At 38.9% G+C, this 12578-nt stretch overlaps 1 protein-coding gene across 5 annotated transcripts in view; it reads right to left on the minus strand.

Annotated features, from left to right (window-relative positions):
• The window catches only part of ADAMTS12 (ADAM metallopeptidase with thrombospondin type 1 motif 12), a 172252-nt gene that overhangs the window by 70065 nt on the left and 89609 nt on the right, over nt 1–12578 (minus strand). For 4 of the 5 annotated variants that reach the window (XM_075527121.1, XM_075527124.1, XM_075527123.1 and 1 more), the window contains 6 exons: nt 10904–11100; nt 8920–9003; nt 7113–7237; nt 5649–5798; nt 2916–3059; nt 2076–2220 (listed from right to left, as the gene is read on the minus strand). In XM_075527121.1, coding sequence (XP_075383236.1) covers nt 2076–2220; nt 2916–3059; nt 5649–5798; nt 7113–7237; nt 8920–9003; nt 10904–11100 — 845 coding nt within the window. The remainder of the gene's footprint in view (nt 1–2075; nt 2221–2915; nt 3060–5648; nt 5799–7112; nt 7238–8919; nt 9004–10903; nt 11101–12578) is intronic. The other variant, XM_075527122.1, reaches the window with a different exon arrangement.

Here is a 12578-nt window from a genome sequence, read left to right on the forward strand (position 1 = left end):
ACAAGAAAAAGCACTGTGTACTGTGTGCTTTTGGAGGTAACAGCCAGAAATTCATGACTCTACCACAGACTCGCCACAAGGCAAGAGATTTTTATCATAAGCAACATGGTATACGCTTTCCACCCAATCTATGAGATCATGGTCTGCACCTTAAAGAAAGTCGAGTCCAAAAAAAATGCAGTTTCACTGAAGTCAATGGAAGTTCTGGAGATAAAGAGAGGTCAATAAGATAAGGATTCTGAGCTCCTACAGCCTGTCCTATAGGAAGCTACCTACCACTTGGAAAATTGCTCCCCCTAATCTGTATTTTGCTTTTCTTTTCCTTATTAGAGGGACAATATTTATGTACTTCACAAGATACTTAGAGGACTTACTACCTAAATGGTTTGTGGAAACCACTATCTGAATTATAAACCTCAGTCTTTGCTAAGTGTAATCACTGAACCCTGGGGCACCTTCAGCTAAATGCAGATTTTTCTCAAAAAGAATCTGTGGATCAAATTCAGTCAGATATTAAAAGTTACAGAACAAATGTAGCCTGGTCAGTGAGAGACTGTTAAATAAGTACCGGAAAGGCAAAGAACAGTCAGACCTCTTAGACAAAATGACTGTACTGATCATTCAGCATGCCAGGCAGACTATACTATTTGCAATTCCCTTCCTTGCCAGTGCAGCTACCTGCAAAACACAGGCCTTCCAGTGAAATGCAAAATGAGATGCTATCAATTAATTTTCTGACATATGTAAAATTGGTTAATCAGGAGATGTTGAATGTAAAGGCCTACTAGGTTCGAACCCAAGGAGAGATAGAATTAACCAATATGGCAAAATTACACTTTAATTTTCTATCTGTATCAACAGACAAATTACAGTAACTGAGGAAACTGGAACAGCAGGTAATGAAAGCAATCTTTCATTACCTGCTTCAGATTCAGTAGTTGCAGTTCAACAGTGGTAATCATGTTATCTATTAAGGCTGAGAATATTAATCAGAAATAATCTCCCTAGTAGAAGAGTAGATGAGGATACATATAATTATCCGAGTGGAATAAACAGTCAACATTGGCAGTCCCCAATCCACAGCTTTGCACAATACCTTGCCTAAAAAACACTCCAGCACTGCTGACAGACATAACATTACTTCTGCCACAGCTGTATTAAACAGGGTGAGCAAGCTGGATGCTATCTGCAACATTTGCTGCATATTGCTGCCCAAAACACAGCGAAAATTAGTGATCACTTAGACGGACTATCACTTGAAACCACTGCTTCTGAACTGTTCTATGTAGAAAAATGCTGTATGGAGCCAAATAGCTCTGAACATGCTAGGTACAGTTAAAACACCATATCACTGCACCTTAGCTAATATAACCTGTTACTCTGCAGTGGCTTCTAGCTCTTGTGGAGAGTTTTGCTGCTGTGACTATACTGCTCCCTTGCATCTCCACACAACACTGTTTTGCTGTGCTGTGAGGCAGACCACAGGGTACTTTGTAAATTACTCATTTCCACATAAGGAGCTGATGTTTGATGGGAAAATAAAGATTCTTCAAGGTACATTGACTGAAATATCCTTTAATTTGTTAGACTATCAAGAGTGTGAGAAATCAGGACATATGGGAAGAGAGGACAACCCTGATTTCTTCAGAAAACTCTTCCTGGAACTGAAGATTTGTTCCCAGAATGATTTGGTCAGTTGAAAGCTATAAGCTTGAAGCATCTTGTTTTTTAAAATGGGATTTAAGCTGCATTGATAATTTACCTAAGATCAGTATTGTAAGTTTAGAACCAAAATGACTCCACTGCTGAAGGACAGGCATTTAACAATAGATATGGGGCCAGATCCAGTAAAGGTCTTGCAAAATACAAGGCAAACAGTACAACAACTCACTTCCAGAATCTGCAGAGCGGAATTAAAACAGTGTTAGGCAATGCCTGCACTGCACATCTAGCCTATGAGACTCTGAACATGCTGCATTTGTAGTTAGCAACTGAGGTTCACGGACTGCATTTCCACACTGTTCAAGAAGCTTAAGTTCTTATCAGGAGAATGAAGAAAAACATACAGCACTTACATCCACATCTTCACAGAAAGTAGCATTGGAACCATACTGAAGCTGGCACTGGTGATGCACGTCATAAATCACTCCAGGAGCAATGATTGGGGACTTTAAAACTTCTTTTTGGGGGATATCATCCAGACAGAATCCCCACCCGCGGCTAAAAGACAAAAATTGCGTATTAAAAAAAACCCCTACAACCAGGTTTTTTGACAATTCTATACAGACTTTCAGTATCTAATTCTTAATGGTAATTTTGCATATGGCCTTTGCAAATAATACTTCCAGATTCCAGCTAAGTTATGCTGAAGTGCTGCTAACAAACAGCACTCCATCTAGTAAGGAAAGGTTTACAAAGGCAAAATATAACTTGTCAAAGTGGAAATATCATGAGGTCAGTATGGTTTGCAGAGTGGCTTCACAGCACTCTACAGCCTCTGGTTAAAGTTATACCACATTGCTGCTCTTAAAAAGAACATAATGAATTTGAACAAGTCATTGAAGTCAAGCACATGTCATTGTGGCCAAAGGCAAGGTCTATGATGTTGCATCACAGTCCTTGATAGAAAGGCTTCTTTCTTCCTGATAACCGCAAAAAGCTGCAGGTTGCACCAAACCTGAGCCAATATGACAAGACTCCAGTTCACTTCCAGAAAACAAGAATACAATGGAGCTTTTCCCAAATACTAAGTGAGCAATAAGCTTGGGGTATGCTCTCCATGGGAATTAACTCAAGCACACTACAAAACCCTATGTTTAGTAATATAATAGTACAGGATTTACTTTAAACTCCACATAAGCGTCTCACACACAGCTGTACTGATTCCAGGGAAATGCTAAAACCTGATCACTCACTCTAGGAAACGTGTGATGTATTCCTTGCTGCACTGTGACCAGGTGAGTGGAGTAGGATCATATTGCAACTGTCGAGACATAATATATGGGCGCTTTCCAACAGGTTCACAGTCATTCTCCTTTCCATCATGCTGGATACCAAAACTGGAGATAAAAAACAACATTTAATAATTTCAGCTGATTGGTTGTACCACAACACCTACCTATAGGTTCCACACTGTGCTTAAAAAGACACTAAGGTTGCTTCCTCTCCTGGTAGACATCTGTTTGCTAAAAAAAATAAAGGAGATCTGACCCAAAACCTACAAAAAATCTACACTCCAACAAGCTTTCAAACATATCTGTTATGTACAGCAATATTGTCCTGCACAAAATAAAGACTACACTCAGTGGTATTTTTAAGGGAGTCAAAACACTATTGCATAGTTGGGCCAGAAGTGACAGTTCAAACCTCAAATTTATGTTAAAGGTGCTAAAACTAAGAGCACTTCCTACCTCTCGGATCCCAGTTATTTCCAACTTGTACCACTTTAACTAAAATCAGGCTTTGTTACACTATGTCTTACACTCTCTTATAATCACACCTCTATTGCATGTTTCTTTTTACATCTCCTTTGATAGATTGAAACAGATATTTTCAAAATTACTGAACGTTCAGTGAATTTGCCTCCAACCTCCACTCCTTCTTCCTATATAGCTTTCTCAAACTGTGCCTTACAAACAGATCTCCATAGCAGGTGTTCCCGACATGGTTCTTTCCAGCTTCTCTGGCTTATTAAGAAATTTCTTTATTCAACAGCTTGTAAAAGTCATAAACATAAAAAACTCTGGGTGGGATTCAACTGACTAAACATACATGCCTCCACATCACCTCATCATGAAGATTATCTGAAATAACAATATACAACGATATTGATATACGAAGATGTTGACACCTACACTGTTAAGATCTAAAGGTGCGTAAGCCCCTGTGTGAAAGAGCAGTGAAAACTGACTCAGGTCGTGATTCAGTCATGGATCAGACAAAGTGAGCTCAAACCACTTAAGACTTTGTTTCTGGAAAATGTAATTGTACCATGACTCAAATGTTTCAAAAGCAGGGCATGATTTCAGTCAGAATCAACACCAGTAATGGGTCTGAGGCATAAAAGCAAGTGTGTCCCCTCAATGACAGGCTCTTCCATGAACACAGTTTGTTGACACAGGAGGCTGTGAACGTCTAGAGGGACAGTATGGAGAAGAATTGTCTTTTGGCATTCATCTAAGGAATGGGTGCATGGCTTTCGTCTGATTTTTTTGTTCATCTGTCCTTACAGACTTTTATTGTCCAGACTTGAACTTTTTAACATACGAACTCTAACCTGGCCTGAGGGAAGGACAGTTTCACGTTAACAACAAACCCTACAGTATTTGATTTTCTTTGTGGAGACAATTCTTACAGGCAAGGCCCTGCACCACTCCTGCAAAGGCAAGTATAGCAGCACTCTGCCTCACAGCATCCAAAGGACAGTGATTTACCAGCCGCCAAGGCTAGACCAGGAGAAGGTCACACACAACTCTATGGGGAAGAAGTGTCTTCTGATACTAGTGTTAACGAAAAAAGCTCCGTGTCGGCAAGAGGTTGTGGGAACCAAGTAACTAAACCCAAAGCACCCAGATCCAACTGTAATGATTTCAGAATTATTTACTTATACTATTTTCTTTCTGGCAATTGAGGGGTTGAATAAAGAAAGGCCAATTAATAGATCAATACTTGAGTACTCTTTGTATCAGATGGTGATGATGATGATTATTATTATTATTATTGCTCATCAGGACATAGAGACTTCATCCTGACTGGTGGTTGGGTGCATAATGAAAGTAATGTGATTGTAGATACAGCAGTGAACATGTCAGCTAGCCAGGCAACATGGTGCAGCTGAAAAGTGCAGGCATTATTATTGCTCCACCCCGGAGTATTCATGAGATAGGCCTCTACCCTGGGGAAAACAGCTCAGTATCAAAACAGATTAAAAAATCAGAATTTTTTCAGGTGAGTTTAATAAACCAACTAACCAGCCAAAACATGCTTAGAAATCGGAGATACTGAGAAATCTAGTTTCAAGCAAAAATACCCAGTCATAAAAAAAGTTTAGCTGTGTCCAAGACTAAATCCCCAGGAACTTTAGTTGACTTGACCTAAGTGTATCCACAATAGCAATATTAATATACAGAAGATACTAGTTATTAAGAAATGCCCAAAAGTGACTTTATTTGTTCGTCAGAAAGGAGAACAAAGATTTGATATTTCTGTGAAGTTTGGCTACTTGAATTAAAAATGGTTTCTAGCTAATTTACAATATTGAAATACCTTGATATAATGAAACAGGTATGTTTTATGTAAATGATTTGGATTGATTTGGAGATCATCTAAAGTAATTGCATAGTATTTCAGTATATATTTGGAAAAATTAGCATGATTAAGTGATGCTTCTTTGCAGCCTAATTATTTCACCCTGAGGTATTGCCCTAGCAGACTGTTAAAAGGGGAAGACTGAGTATTTGTAAATATAAACAAAGGTCAAAGGCTTAAGAATCTCTTTCTTATTCCTTTGCTTAGAAAAAACATAGTTTTGATTTTAATAACAGAGACATTAACTCACTCCTTGTTTTGTTTCTGTCTGGCAATTTGGGTATTAACATACAAATAATCAATTAAACTCAGCTGGGTCCCCCTTTCACTTTCAACTATACCTGTGTCCAAGTTCATGAGCAATAGTGAAAGCCAACGGAAGGCCAGAATCTTCATTGATGTTACAGCTTCTGTGAGGCTGACACATGCCTGACAGATGAGACAAACCTAAGGTTTCACACGGACGATTCATGCCAGCACAAATGTCCTTTCTAGAATCACAAAAGAGACATGCCATTAAAAGAGCTTAAAACCAACTGCAGAGTGTCACTTACCTTGGGGGGTAAGTCTCCATCTTATAATGTATCAGTGCTAATTTGCATTTTAAGCAAAGGATAGTGTTAACATTTTTACAAACATATATACAACAAGAACATGCACTTGTTCCACTACTGTCATATTATACTGGTATAATTTGTAGCGAATATTTATCTTGCTGTAGAGCCTAAATATGTATGTTTATTGTCAACTTGCATAAGAAGAAGTTTTAAAACCTCCACCTCTAACAGCGTTTTCAGGTACGGTTTATTAAACTCGCCATATCTCAGCTTCATTCAAATGAACTACTTCAAGCCAGTTTATTTGGAGAGCTAAACCACACATCATTGTGAGACTTCTTTTTCTCATTCTTATTTTAAGATTTGTTGACTCTCTTCTCTACTGCACCACTTGAGGTGGGGGGTTTGTGTTGTTTTTTTTTGCCTGACAGGCTTTAACTTAGGACTTTTTTTGCAGACCTTAGACCCAATCTTTTCTCTCAGTTGTGTGCAGATTGGATCCATTTTTATGGACCTGTAGAAGTTCTGTTTCATGCCCTGCCACAAACTCCCCATGTAACCTCAGACATCACCTTTAAGTTTTCTGTGCCACCCTTGCTCACACGTAAAAAAGTATTTTGTGTGTCCTTAAATATGGAGATAATATTTACAAATCATACACTTTAAAGCTTAAGAGTCAATGGCACTGTGTTCGCAAAATATTTGTCCATTCTGAGCTGCACCTGTATATTACTTTAGGATTTGTCATTACGGAGTTGTTAATCTACATGCTACGTTGTTTTGGTATATTGACTCAAAGAAGAATAGAGAAGTGACTGAGCACAAAATGAGATTGGATCAAATGGAGAAAATGACCTGAGCTCTGCAAATTGCTAATCTCTTGGGATATACAGATCTCTATTTCCTGACTAAGATGCATCTCTAATAAAACACCCACATGCATACATGAAGTGTTATATGTACTTTGAAAACAAATGAAAAACAATCCCTTTAAAAGGTACAGCAGGTCTAACTTTAACCACGTTTTTATAATATAGCTCATATTGTCTGCCTGTATGAGTGTCAGACACGCTCACACTAGGTTATTTTTGCATTAACACTGTGTTTCAGAAACAGCATGTCTTCATCAGACCACTTTACTGGGTTCTATGCAGGATGAACTAAATGATGAAATGAGCCTATAAAAAAATATCATCACCAAAAAACCGCAACTAAACAATAGTCACAGCTGCTGAACTGCTGTCATACCTGGTTAGAAGGACGGCCACGTCATGGTGTGTAGGGTTGACATCACTCTTGGGATTGACACTCTTCTGCCATTTGCAGAAGCTGGCTAGTGTTTTATCAGCATGGTGAACTATCTTCAAGCCTTGCTAATGGGAAATGAAGGAAAAGATCATTGTGAAGACCACACTGCATTGCAATAACATGTCAGTGATGTTAGCTGTGAAGCTGGGTAATCTTTGAAATGCAATTGATTATGCTTTTGCTAGAGCCATCGTTAGGAGAATGACATCTATTTATCTAACATACTGAATATTAAGTTAAAATGTTGACATTTTTGTAATTGGTGCAGCTAAAGGAAAAAGTAAATGCAGAAATGTACATATTTTTTTGGTAAGTGAGCTTCATAAGATCCAACACTGAATTGAAACTTTCAAACAAACATTTCATATTCTCTTGAAAGCAAGTTTTCCTCTATAGAGAAGGTAAAGACTAATTAGTATGGGACTTCATCCTCAAATTTGTCACTCAATGTTATGTAAACAATGTCATGCTCAGGGAACAATTATGCTTCTAAGGGTGTATTTCTTTCACAATATTTTTCAATTCCAAAGAGAAACAATGCAGTCATAGATGTTTCTTCCTCATCTTATTATTATATAGTATACATGCAAGTTACTGAAATTTCTTCTGAAATACAAAGTATGCAAAACAAATTCATTCAAAAACATACGTTCTCATTTCTGATCTTGGGCATTCACTGTATCTTGTCTCAGTTTACTCTATTTAAGTAAACTTTCTACAAAGCATCTAAGTAACATTGTTACCAGATAGTAACTTCTGGGAAACTTAAAACCAAATTTTGAATGATATCCAACACTGCTGTTTCCAACATTGCCATGCACAACTGAACAGGAATCCATGGTTTATTATCAAAACAGCCACAGAAATTTAGCAAGCAAACTTAACTGGAGGTCACCATGAACTTCAGGTTCCAGTCGTCCTGTTAAGATGAGAACTACAGTTTTTGGCCCGCATATTCTTACACTGAGGGCTATAAGGGCAGACTCTGTCTTAACAATTATTTCAGCAGACATAACCTCGCCCCATGGCTTGGTTCACTGCCTTCAATAGCATTGGGACCATCCAGCTTGTGGTTATAGATTATAAGCTACTAAGAAAATCCCTTTAATGTGTTCCTGCAGTCAGACCAAGCTATGTCATGCACAGTGTTTTAAAAATAACTATAAAATGATGACAATCAGCATGTATTTAAGCATATAGCAACATATTTGTGAACGAGAAACATTGGAAACTACCAATATATAGCTAGTTTATAGCAACTAGCTTCTACTTAGTCCTCATTTTTTTGTTTTGAAAGAGATCCAAAAAGAAAAATGTATGTTTGAGCTGCACAATAACAGATTTACTTCTTCAGAGACCTGCAGATACTCTAGCATTACACTTTATAGTACATTTCAGGTAATGCTACGTAATTAGATTCTGAGTGATGATGCGTAATTTCTGTTTCTTATCTAGTCTTCCTTGGCATCCTTTTGACACTGGGGAGATTCCATTTCTCCATTCCTAATTTGCCTGTTTTAATTACATTTTCCTTGGTGATTTTGTGCAGAAATACCTGAAGTCATCAGCTAAATACCTTGCGATCCAGGGCAGCATTTATTCTAAAACCAGACATGCCAAAGATTAATAGAAAAGTAAAATGAACAAATTATTTTAAGCAAATAAACTCTCCTCTCCATAATTATAGCTCAATGTATTGAACTCCCAAGTTTTATAAGTGACATTTTGAGGAAAATAAAAACCTTACCTCCTCCTCCTCAAAGAGGATGAGCCGGACCAGCACAATGTGAATTGCATTGCCAATGCTTGGATCGTGGAACAACCCTGTGACCTGTGCCAGAGCCAGGAGGTATGAGATTAACTGATTCCTTTATAGCAGAACAGGACTTTAGAGAGAAAATATGACATTTACTTCAAGCACACTGTTCATCTTGGGGTGGGGGTGTTGTTTTGTTTTTTTAAATCCTCCATGCACTTCACTGAAAGTTTACTGAAATGCAATAAATGTTGGAACTACTGCATAGGGCAGCTCTGCCAAATGAGTGATGATACAGGATTTGGCAAAAGTTACTAAGCTGAAGAGCAAAAGCACACACAAGATTATTTTATGTCCATTTCCCTTTCAAGAACTTGAGAGTCCCTAAAAAACATTAGCAGAAAAGAACGCAACATCTAGAGTCACGTAACACTGATGGAGAGGTCCAGTCAGGGTGCAAAAATACAGCACGTCAAATTGTTCTGTTTTGATTTGATAGGAATCAGCTTCTGCCACAACAAAGCAATAATCAGTCAGTACTAGGTAAAGAGAAATCAGTTAAATGATGGATACTCTTGTGTTTTCACAGCACAGAAGAGAATGAGAAGAACAAAAGCAACAATGAATCCATTAAAAAAAAGAATCCACATAAAAAAAGAGCAAGAACTGAACTCAGCAAAAATTTGACCCAAACATCATCACAATGTTGAATTAGGCAGGAGGAAAGGGAATCAGAACAGAAGGTAGTCATAACCTATCTATATGTGAGCTATGCCATATATCACAAGAAATATGAATGGACAAAATGGATTGTGTTTGGATTAAGACTGTTTTGGAGAAGACCGTTAAAGGAGAAATTACTAAAATTAAGTGGAAATTGTGTTTACAAAAGTCTGATTTGGATATGGATCTTTTTCAAGGTATTACACTGAAAACTGAATCATTGTGAGTAACCCTAATATCTCACATACAGACCTCAGAGAAAATACTAAGACTTGTTTGCTCCTGAATCTGATCATGACAGGGGTTTATTCCACATATTTTCCCTGTGTGGACAAAACCTCACGTGCTCAAATCAGCTTTGTGTCTGTTTAATCAGGCTCACTGCCTCAGTAGTGAGTCAGCCTGCTCGGGGCACAGTTGGGAACATACTGTATAATCATAAGGGACAGATCGGTTACCATGGTTAGAATGACACTGTGATTTATTTCACATATATTACACACGTACCATGATAACGACATAGAAGACATCCTCAATAGACTCTCCAAGGTCAATATCTACTATGATACAGATAGTAACAGAAGACATATCTGTAGGCAGTCTCATGAAACGTTATTGATTTTCCCAGGTCAACTTACATTTTCAAACTTGCCACACAGGAAAACATTGAAAGTTAAATATTTTTTTTTTCAATGTGGACTTTGTATTATAGGCAAGATACTTATCTGGAAAAACAGCGGTACTGGTTTTAACTCAGATAGAGTTAACTTTCTTCATAATAGCTTATATGGTGCTGTTTGGATTTGTGACCAAACAGTAACACACTGATATTTTAGCTCTTGCTAAATTACTACAATTTCTAGGGGGCTCCTGTGTGCCTTTCTCATCCACAGACATGGGAAAGAATCCATATGCTTTAAACCGTAGGATTTCTCTCTGATGCTGCAGCTACCAAACTGAAATCACAATGAGCAACAGGTTCCAGGGGAGACAGCAAATTTCAGTGGAAAGAAAATTAGCGCTAGCATTTATAGCTATGAAACTTCTCTCACTTAAAATCCAGAGAAAAATTACACCTATGCAAAATATAAGGTAAAAAATGCTTTAAAATACAGAGTTTCAATAAATATATAAAAATGATATTACATTTCTTTCAGTGAACAATGTTAGACTTGTTTCAAGGTGATCAGTAACATAATCAAGTTAAAATCTGCTTCATTCATCCATCTAAAAAAGGAAATATTGTACATACCATATTCATTATAGTGAGGATATATGATTCCACATGGTCACTTCCATGATATTCAACCATCTTACTGTCTGCAACCACAAGCGTCTCCACCCATCGTTCCTTGCTGACAGAGCGCCGAGAAACCTTTCTGACAGCCATATGATTTTTTTCCCATCTCTCCCTCCAATGCTGCTGCTGTTTGAAAAAGCTGAGGGTATCTGGAAGAGGAAGAAGCAATGCTGACTTGAAAATATTTTCAAGCTTGATTTGAAGTGTATGGCTGTAACACTTGCAGACAGAACGGTAGCATCGCAGAATCACAGGATGATTTAGGCCGGAAGGGACTTCTGGCTGCCACCTTCGTGACCCACAGCAGGGCCAACTCCAAAGTGACACCAGCCTGCTAAGGGCCCTGTCCAGTTAAGTTCTGAATACCCCCCTAGATGGATTAAAAAGTTACCCCTACTCCAGTGGGCAACTCCAGTTACCCTGCATTCAAAAGTTACCCCTACTCAAACGCCAGGGATAAAGGTGCAAGACAGAGCCAAGCTAAAAAAAATTGCATCAGGGATGCCGTTTTCAAGGAATTTCTCTTCTGTGGTTTGGCTCTAAACTCTCTAATGACACCAGTTCATAGTTTAAGATAAGGGATACGCTTTCGCCACAGGCAGCTCTTATTCTCAGCAGGATGGCTCGTTAAGCCCATTGCTGTGGCACATCCATGAACAGTTTGTTCTGTGCATGGAAAATATCCCCGAAGAGTGGGGACGCTTCACCAGTAGGTGTCATCTAAATACCAGCCAGGCAGACGGCCGTGGGCTCCTCAGCTGCTGCCATCTCTGACTGACAGGCGAGACACTTACCGTTTCCACTATAATTTTGGGATCTGTGCATCTAAAGCCTTTCAGGAGGAAGGCTTTGCTCTGTTGAGTTGCTAGCAACCTTGCACTGCACTCGGTAGGGCTAATTGCTCTCGATTCCTTCTAGCTTTGAATGCCAGTTGACTGGGTTACCAGGGAAATGCCAGGGATGTAAATACCCCTAGGCCTGAAAAAGAAGTGAGATGCCAGTTTGGTAGCAACTGGCAGCATTTTTCCAACCCAGAAGCCAGAGAAACACTTCTACAGTGCTGGGATTCCCCAAGTCCTAGGAAGGATCATGAGCACTTGTTGCTGTTACAGATGCTGCAGTAGTCCTTTGGCATCTCACTCATGGAAGAGGATGTCCTTATTCCAGATGGGGCACATCTGCGGGCCAGAAAGACAGCTCCTGCCTCGAAGTGCTTACAGCCTGTCCAGCATTACCCCCACTACTGTGTGGGAGGGGATAGTTATCCAGTATTACCTCCATCTCCCAGCACTACTAAGTGTTGAGGGACAGTTACCCAGACCACTCTCCCCTTGAAGAACGGATGACCTGGCAGCTAGGTCTCAAATCTTGTGTTCACACCAGCAGAAGATCTGTTATGCCTTTGTTATGAATGTGCTGTTTGCCCTTTAGAAGACCTAAGTGCAGCCGGAATGTATCACGGCATCTTACATGTCTACCAAATGTGGCACCATTCAACTATTAATGATGTGTATAATACATCTCTCAGCGTAAAAGGCGATTGATATCTTGGGTTATTGTGTACGTGCAAAAGAAGATGCACAAGTTTTTAGAAATGTGTTCTCTGAGGTCAGTGTGAAAGATGCCT

This window comes from Mycteria americana, chromosome Z (assembly GCF_035582795.1).
Source record: "Mycteria americana isolate JAX WOST 10 ecotype Jacksonville Zoo and Gardens chromosome Z, USCA_MyAme_1.0, whole genome shotgun sequence".
Classification (NCBI taxonomy): domain Eukaryota; kingdom Metazoa; phylum Chordata; class Aves; order Ciconiiformes; family Ciconiidae; genus Mycteria; species Mycteria americana.